The 9,382-nt window shown below is 48.2% G+C and overlaps 1 protein-coding gene across 2 annotated transcripts in view; it reads left to right on the top strand.

Annotated features, from left to right (window-relative positions):
* The first annotated feature begins 1,156 nt into the window (after positions 1-1,156).
* The window catches only part of FAM234B (family with sequence similarity 234 member B), a 22,191-nt gene continuing 13,965 nt past the window's right edge, over positions 1,157-9,382 (top strand). The window contains exons 1-3 of one of the 2 annotated variants that reach the window (XM_075079067.1): positions 1,157-1,242; positions 7,249-7,449; positions 8,598-8,696. In XM_075079067.1, the coding sequence (XP_074935168.1) occupies positions 1,206-1,242; positions 7,249-7,449; positions 8,598-8,696 (337 nt within the window). In that variant the 5' untranslated portion in view covers positions 1,157-1,205. Of the gene's footprint in view, positions 1,243-7,248; positions 7,642-8,597; positions 8,697-9,382 lie in introns of both variants that reach the window. The other variant, XM_075079059.1, reaches the window with a different exon arrangement.

Here is a 9,382-nt window from a genome sequence, read left to right as displayed (position 1 = left end):
TCTCAGGAAGGTTCTGATCTGAAGCCTGATGACATCAGTGGAAAAAATCCCTCTGGTACCAAAAGGGCTTGGATCAGAGCTACTGTCTTTGCAGTTCATATCTGAAAAAAACTCTCTTCTCCAGCTAGACCACTTGGTGTCTCTCTTCTGCTCCTTCTTTATTGCTGTTATTTAAAGAGTTTCAGGACAGGCATGGACAGGAAAGGGTAAGTACATTATTCGCAGGAACAGCGCCTGAAACAGGGAAAACCAGCAGCAGATGCTGAGGAAACATGATGTGTTCTTTAACCAACGAGACTCTTTTGATGTATTTAGCCAAATTCCTTTCTCTTCTGTGACAAGGGAGTCAGCCTTGAGATTTCACACACAAATCATGATTTGAAGAAGTGGTGATGTTAGATGGCCCGTGCATGGGCCTGGAATCAGGAAGCTGGAGCCGCGTGACTTTGGGGAAGCTACAAAACCCTCCTTGCTTAACTTCCCCATTGTGGGAGAGGAAAAGTTCCCTTGTTCGCTTACCTTGGAAGGCTGTGGTGGAGATTGGGGGCAGCTTTAGAAAACGCCCTAGTGGTCTTTTGTACTGTAATTAAGCAAAAAAAAAAAAGTGCAAAATAAAACAAGATAAACAAATACAATTTCTTCCAAGCAAAAACTTCCGAAGAATGAAGGTATATATTTATACCAAGAACAACTTAAAGGACCAGTACTTTATGTGTAAAACACTTAAGACAACAACTCTATTTTTGCATGAGCCTGTGCCCAGCACAGTGTGGGGGCTGTACAAATCTGGGCTGTCCGTGGTCACGGCTCGCCGCCACAGGCCCCACCGCCCTGCGGTTCTCTGCCCCTGTAAAACAACAGGGAGGAAACGAAGGGCGACGGGGCCAGTGAGGAGCTTCGGTTTTGGTAGGAATCCCAAATTTAAGCCAGGCATGCCGCCAGCTTTGTGGGAGAGTGGCACCTCCTGGGTGAAGGCCCCACTGCCATCCCACCCGGAGGCCTGCCGGCTCCCGGCAGGGACAGCCCCACAGGGAGCGGCCTCCCGGCTGTCCGGCAACCACCTGCAGCTGCCCGCGACGGGGACCCCCGGGCTGCCCCCCGCCACCCCTTCTCCCTCAGCCCCAGTGGAACTACAACTCCCAGCAGGCCGCGGGAAGGCGCGGAGAGGGGAGGGGTGGCGCGCATGGACACTGCGCCTCTCCAGCATGGCTACGGTGCTGTCCCGGGCGCTGAAGCTGCCGGGTAAGGGGTCCGCACCTGCGGGACGGAGTGCCGGGTTGCACCGGGCCGGGGCAGGGCAGCGCAGGGCGGCCAGGGCCGGGCTCGGGCCTGGGCAGGCGCGGCTGCCGCTGCCTGGGGGCGGTGGGTGAGTTGCCATGGTGATGTGGCGATGTGGGGGTCCCCGGGTCCCGTGGCGGAGGGAGGGCCGCAGGGGACAGGGCAGCGCCTGGGGGCTCCGGGGGCGGCGGGGGGCTGGGGCTGGGCCGGGCGGCGGCCCTGTGGGGAGCCGCGCCGGGACCGCGCAGGAGGAGGCGCCGGGTCCCGCAGGCCGCGCAGAGCGGGGCACAGGGCTCAAGGCGGCCGCCACCACCGCGAGAAACCGCTAGTCCCCCTCTGATCCGCTCCTGACGGGTTTTACCCCAAAAAGAAACAGGCCAGGAGTTCATTAAGTGCCACTGCAATTACCCAGGTAAACGTTTACAGTCCGCCTACCACCTCTGCGTGCCTTCCAGCCAGAGATCTTCAGCGAGATGAAAGGATATTAAAGCATAAGGGACTATTGTGCAAGGGAACCGTATCTTTCAAAGATAAGGCAGCAAGCAGCAGTCCAACAACTGTTCTCTTTAGCGGGGAGATTAAAAAGGAATGAAAATACGTTGTGAAACCAGATCTTGGAGTGTGGTGGTTGCTTTTGGATGGACTGGAGACGGTGCTAATGCACCTGGCTGTGCTAACCCAACAGGAAAGTGCCTCCTTGCTCCTCCTGACCGTGTCTGGCCTTTTGGACAGCTGTGGGACAGAGACAGGCCCCACCTGTGTGCTGCTCAGGGAGGGCTTCACCCCGGCACCACACACCACTAGGGTCCTGTAGTGCCCCAGTCTGTGAAGCTCCACTCAATGGGTAGGTCGCACTTTCATCCTCCATCGGTCCCTGAAGATCACAGTAATGTCTTCGTGGCCCTTCCCGCCAGCTTTTAGTAACCCATACCAGGAGTCCATATGTTTTAGTTTATGTAATGCCTTTTAGATCTCATTCAAAGAAGTTTTGTTTGCAAATTAATTTCTTCCTGGTTTTATATATATATGTTTGTCTAAACGGAAGGAATACATTTTACACAAAATTTGCTTAGGAAAAGTGCGAACTGGTGGGTATAAGTGTGTGTATCAGGGTGTGACCACTGGGGAACTGTACAATAACAAGTACACATCTCTTCTGGGACCTCTGGAACCGGCATGGGTCTATTTGATATCTGCTGTTGGGAGGCACTGATCTGGAAAAGAGCACAGGCCTTGCAACTGCAGTTAAGAAAACAGTTCCTGCGTCAGTTCTCAGGTTAAATTGCCTATATCATACCTTGTTTGTGTGGTTAACTCTTGAAAAATGCAGCATTGAACAGCAATGAGAAAGCAGAAAGCCTTTTGCTATAGCTGTTTTTTTCCTGTTGCATCTCATTAAATTAATTACATCAATATGTGGCAACTTATCTCCCCACGGGTTTAGAGATATGTCTGCAGTACCCAGTGACTGCTGCCTGCCAACTGTCAGCTGGGAAAAAAAAGAAAAATAAACAGAACATGAAGTGACTACAAAGGATACTGGAACCAATATGTCATCATTGGAATAATGCACTGAAAATTGTGCTTGTCTAAACTCCAAGATCTGCTCTTTTCACTCCAAAGTGAGTGTAAAGAAAAGCCTTTCCAGTACATCAAAACCAGAGTAAATATCTGTCAAGCCATCAGCACTAGAAATTAGTATTTCGTTATGAGTGGGACCTGATTCCAACACAGATCACCTCACAGATGCCTCCTGTCCAAATCATGATCACATGATTCATCTTTTCTTCTTTGAGAGGTCACATTCTTCTACTGCAATAGTGGCAAGAGCTGCCAGTTCAAAAAGTGCTATTAGGCAAATGCACATGGGATTTTTGAAGTCATAAAGTGCAGTCTGGAGTCCAGCTGCCCTTGAAAGTTGATAAGCTTAGGGCATTTTCTCTCTCTTCTGCCTTTGAAAACCTCCTCCTTCAGTATTTGCTTTTTATTGCAATGCGTGCAAAAAAAAATAATAAATCCAGGGTAACACGACCAGTAACTTAACCACAGACCACAAGCAACAGTTCCTCAGATTGATTGTAACCGCAGGCCGCTGACTGGGAACCTCTGTTTTATCACTGGTGCCGTGGGAAAAAACACGATACAACTTAGAGCAGCTCAGAACAGAAGCAGTTTATTTACTATACCTGCAGGAAAGAACACAGAGCAGCAGGACTCTGCCGATATGAACTCTGTCCTTCTAAAGTAGATGCAAGTTTTATATATGCTTAGAGTTGCTGTGCAAAAGACAGATAAGGAGATGTGAGTTATACAGATCTGTTACATACATAAGGCCACAGAACTGCTCCGGGTAGGTCTGGAGTCTGTTTTCTCTATCACAGGGACTAATTTATCATCAAGGTTACTCAGTGATTAACATTTCAGGAGATAGGGTGAGAGTTTGACCAAGAAGCTGACTCGGGTCTTAGCATTTCTGCTTCCACAATGGAAAGCTGAAAACTGCATGGGAGTATTGGATTTTTCTGACAGCTGATCACTTGCAACAGAAGCAGTTTTAGCTTTCTCTTGATGGACAAACTGTCTTCCTCCAGCCTGAGCCGTGTTGACCAGAAAGGAAAGAATTTGGTTCTGAAGCACTTATCAATAAATCATAATTCTCTAGATGGTGTGAGACTACCCTTGTTTTCATACATTCTTTACTGCTTTTTATGTCTCTCTATTTATGCTTTTCTGTTGAAAAATCATTTGGGATTGATTAGTGGAATCTAGGTGTGGTATCCCTCCTTCCCACACCAAGTGACTGAAAACTCAGATGAAGACCCCTGTTCCTTCTGCTCTCTCTCCAGCCAGGTGAATCATGAGTTATGTATTCTCTGCACCACAGAACAGCCTTGGGAGGCCAGGCTGAGCACGTCCTCACCAGCCCTCCAGATGCATTCCCAAAACACCTACAGATCAATGGTTAGGGCGCTCTCTGAACAGTGGGAGATGAGCATTTGAATCCTCTGAGGTGAGATACACAGATGGGTTTCCCACGCGCTAGGGGAGTGCTCCAACAGGCATTGTTAAATGGCAGGGTCTTCCCTCCTCTTGACTTAAAAAAAAATCAGCAGGGCATTTTATGCCTGACCTTACTAAGTGGTTGTGCCTTGTGAGAGTGCCAACAAACCTTTTAAGGAAAGGTAGCGAGAAGGAATGCCAGTTTCTGGTTTCTGGTCAGGCTTAGGCATGAAATAAGACTGAGCAGCTCTCTGCTTTATAGCAGTCCTATAACTCAGTAGATCCTTTCCTATGTAGATCACCAAAAGCTGTAAGTCATTACTGGTGTAGTGGCTGTTTTCTAGCCTCTGATCAGGGGTTCTCAGCAGGAAAGGTGTTCCTGTTACAAATCGTCTGTGGTTGACACCACTGTCAATGTTGCCAAAATCTCAATCCCTGCCAGTTCAAGGAGTGGGTGAGCCATAGTTTCAAGTTTCTTTCTGTCTCCTAGAGATCCAGAACAAAACTGTTCTAGAAAAAGCTCATTCCTGTTGATGCTTTTAGTTGCACCAAGGATGAACAGCAGGTTTCAGTCTTTTGGGTTGACTGGAATTAAAATAATTAAACAAATGTCAGTATATCTGAAGTGTAAGTATGCTGCTGGGTTGTTTTACTCAAAGCACACCGGTTTCCAAAACCGGGAGCAGTCTGGTTAACATAATTGTTTGACTTTGACTTCCCAGGCTGAATACCATTTACTCTTGGGCCAGCAGCATTTGCTTTTCATACCACTCTGGCCTGGCTTGAACTGGCACATCTGGATCTGTAGTGAGAAGCTGCGAATATGCTGCCAGCGAGTCCTCTCTGGAATTTCTTGTTTTCGCTGAGTACTCTTTCAGCAACTTGTCAGCACAACCTACTGTATAGACATCTGGGAAATTCACACTGTGCTGTCACTGCAATCTCTGAGCAGAAAGCTGTGTGCCACCGAGGTCGGTGGCCTTCTGTGCTGCTCACAGGACAGAGCCAAGGTTACCAAGACTTCCCGAAAAGCCCACACTTTGAACGCATGTTTAGGGCAGATCTATGTGAAATAATGCAGTGTCTCACAGGTGTACACTGGGCCATCCCATAGGAATGTAGAATCTTTTAGCTGGGTGCTCTACCTCCACAAGAAACAGGTTTTTGGAGTGTATATATACACCAAATTGTTTTGCCCTAAGTCTTTTGTAGAAGCCTCTAGTTCAAAAAGGAAGGGTTTGATTTAAATACGTGATCTCGTTGGATATCTTTATTTCCCTCAGTTCAGTGTGGCTGGGTTGTCCTGGCTGCTCCACTTGGCGTAGGGCATTTGGCCTTTAGTGGGATTGACAGTTTTTCTTAAATCCTAAAATTGACACTGAATACCATTTTTAAGTGGTACAGGAACGGGGAGTGAAGGTCCTTTCATGGAGCAAGAAAAGGCCTACATGCTTGCAAAATAGATTCTAGATGATGCAAAATAGGTGCATTGCACTAACTAGATGCTGCAGTACGTCTGTAACTGAGTCTGCTTTTAACAGGAAAACCAGAAGAAAGACATACTATCTTATACAGGAAGAATAATCATGAAAGCCCTTAAATTTCCGCTCTGTAAATCCTTCCCATCATCTTAGTGTCTGAGAGTAGTTACAGCTTGCATATTTTTGCTTATTATTTATGCCTTGCATGTATCACTTAAAGCATCTTCGGGCACAAGTTAGCTCCTGTCTCGGGTCAGCTTTAGGCAAAGGGAAATGAGGCAGCAAAGTCCCTCCCTGGAATAGGAGAGAGAGAGAAGTAGACTAAGACCCTGCAGTCATCAGAGGAGTGGCCATGGCTCCATGCCCAGCCTGGTGGCACAGGGCGGCTCCCTGAGACGTGATCCTCCACTCGTAGCTGAGGGCAGCGAGTCTGTGTGATGTTGCCTGCTCCCATAAACAGATGGCCCTGGCCTTATGCCGGTATGTACAATGGGGCTCTGCAGCTGCCCTTGTCACACTCCCTGTACCTGTCTAGGGCTTGGGGGAGAAGTCATCCACGTGCCAGGCATCCTTGGGAAGAGACACCTAAAGCTAAGCTACTTTCTTGTACCACCACCTGAAGGCATCAGTACTAAGTTATCTATCTTGGCAAGGCCAAACAAAAGCTGTCGGCTCTGGTGGGAGCAGGAACAGAGCAGGAGCACTGTGGTTTGCTACCGCAGGGGCTGGAGCACTACCTCTCACAGTGCTGAGCCATGCAGAGAAGGTGGTGTCTTAGAGGGGCAGCCCTGATTCCTTCAGACACCAGCATGTTACTGTCCCTAAAGTGCAAAATCACTTTGTCCTCATCTTCAGGGAGCTGATACTTATTTTTACCAGCATTGCAGAGAAGCCATGTGCAGTGCTCTATCCCTTCTGTCCCTCAAGAAGGACAACAGCAGATGTGGCACACTGGAAGGCAGCAGTGCTGCTTGGACCAGGTAGGAGGAGTGGGAAAACGTGTTGTGGAGGGAAGCCCCCTCAGAGAACATACTACAAGTGAAGAGGGGCTGTGTCGGGATTAAAGACTGGCAAATGCTAAAGGAGGTCAGCATCTGAAGTCGAGAGTACTGCAGTTTAGGTACTCAGAGCGTTAAGCATGACTTCATGTCAGTGTGTCTCATTACCAAACAGGAAATTATTAGAATTAAATCAGCCATGATTTCCATATATATATGCATACATATGTGTGTATATACGTTTATAGATATTATATAAATATACCTTTATCCTGGGGAAATAAACCGTGGCATCGTTTCTCCTGCAGCTGCTACTCTGAAAGGTGGACAGACCCTGTCTTTTCTCTCACACTTCTCACTTGGATCCATGCAAAATGCAGACTGCACTGTCATCCCTAATGTATCACTCTCCACTGCAGCCTTTTCTCCACTGAGAACCTGCAAAACTGAGGAACTCATGCTTTATTGTCTCTCTCCATCTTTTTCCTCAGGAAAGAAGAGCCCAGACCTTGGGGAATACGATCCCCTCACTCAGGCTGACAGTGATGAAAGTGAAGATGACCTGGTACTCAACATCCAGAAGAATGGGGGCGTCAAGAACGGGAAGAGCCCCCCTGAGGAAGTGCAGGACCCTGACTCTGATGTGGAGGTTGGGATGACAAAGCAGCACACGTCAGAGAGTGCACCTGAAGGTTATACTGCAGAGACGGCTGGGAGTTTGGAGCAGAAGGTTGCTCCCTCCCTCATGCCATACCTGCGCACAGCGATCTTTTTGCTCACTGTGGTGATCTCAATGATTCTTGTGTTGGTGTGCGCATTTCTAATTCCCTGTCCCCCTAGAGACTTGCATAACACCTGGAACCGCAACCTAGGTCAGGGAGCAGGTGAGAAAGCCCCAGGAACAGCATCTGGCATGGGGGAGGTGGCAGCTCCCAGGCTGGGCATCGGCGGGAGAGACCTATCTGGGAGAGCCAGGTCAGAGCAGAGGCCCTTCCTCACCACTGCAGATGCTCCGAGGTAATGGACAGGCGTCTGTGTCCTCAGTCTTCAAGTGGAGACCTGTGAAATCTGGCATCAGTAAATAACAGTTCCACAAAATCTTGTTTCTGTCAACACCAAAAAGCATTTTGACTCTTCTCCCATCCTGCCTTTTTGTCCGGGTGGTGTACATTGTGTCCAGATGGAGATGGCCCGGCCCACTTTAAAGACATAGCACCTTCCTCTCTACATCCTGGGTTTCACCAGCACCTCCACACTGAAGTGTATGGGTGTGTTCGGGAGGAGAGGGATAGAAGTTTTTGTGTCTTCTAACTGGCGTAACTAACCTTATTTCTTTTGTCTTCTTGTCCTGCTTGAATCCATAAATCGACATTCGGGATCTTTTGTCATCCTGTATGGGCCACTGGTAACATTTCTAAAGTATCTCCCGTTCTGACTTCTGCAGTAAAGTAACAGTGGTTTGTGAAATTATTTCTGCCAGGTCTAGATATGTCTCTCCCTCCTTGCTTTCTGCCCCTGGCTTCCAAATCTAAGACTTTCATAAGATATGTAGCTTCCACATCACCTCAGAAAATGAAGTGGGAAGCAGAAATCTTTTTCTGTTGGCTCCTCCATTTTTCCCTTTCCTTTCTGTGACCCAGATGCTACATTTCTGCATTCCCATGCAATGAAAGGTCTTGCTGTGGTGTGAGCTGCCTGGCTTTGGTGGTTCCCTAGCAGACTCTGTGAGGTCTGGGTGTCCATGAGTCTCTTTTCTGGGCCACCCCTCCTCTCCTAGTGTGGAAAATGGGCTGGGTAGCCTTTTTGACAACAGCGCGGTGATTCTCTCTGACTGTTGCAGGTGGTGTGTTATCCCCGCTGGAGCTGTGTGATGTGAACGGCGATGGACTCCCTGACATCCTCATTGTCTTCACTGCCTTGATGAATGCTAGCGTCATGGGTAAGCACTGCAGCTCCTTCCCATTCCTCTTTCTCTATGTGTCAGTACGGACCTTTGTATGTTTGCATGGGAAGAGTTCCTGCCACTGCAAATCCACTGCATTGCTCTTTTCAGAGTTCCTTAAAATGGCTGGTGTACCGTGCCTGTGTTTTGTCATGCTGCTCATAATTTTCATTGCAAGCCTGTGCTCCGGTACCTGTTGGGTCAGCATCATCTATTTCGCCTTATCTTATCTTGGGGCAAGTGCATCTCTTCGTCTTGTATTTGTGCACGCTTGGTTTGGGAGCAGAAATAAAGCTGTCAGAAAGCACTGCTCTACAAATAGTGATTGGAAATAAGGTGGGTTTTTTACCCCCTTATTATCTCTCAGAGACCTTCACAAAAGAGCTCAGTCTACCTCCATTCTACAGACATACAGGTGGAAGCATAAAGGGAAGCGGCTTGACAAAGGTGACAGATGAGATTCCGTGGTAGAGTCTCAACTCTCTCCTGATACGTGGTCCAGTGTCCTGGTCATTACCAAGGGTAATTGGCGACAGAAACAGTGATGGCAGAGCTGATTGTTGGAGCGCTCTGGTTCTTCTGAACTAGCCAGTTGCTTGCCAACAGGGAGCATTATGGATTTTTTTAAAGCAGCTGTAGGTCAGTGTTGCAGGAAACATCTTCACCTTGCTGCCTTTTTCTCC

The sequence above is a fragment of the Phalacrocorax aristotelis genome, chromosome 1, assembly GCF_949628215.1.
Source record: "Phalacrocorax aristotelis chromosome 1, bGulAri2.1, whole genome shotgun sequence".
Lineage (NCBI taxonomy): Eukaryota > Metazoa > Chordata > Aves > Suliformes > Phalacrocoracidae > Phalacrocorax > Phalacrocorax aristotelis.
This window is presented reverse-complemented; position numbering and strand designations above follow the sequence as displayed.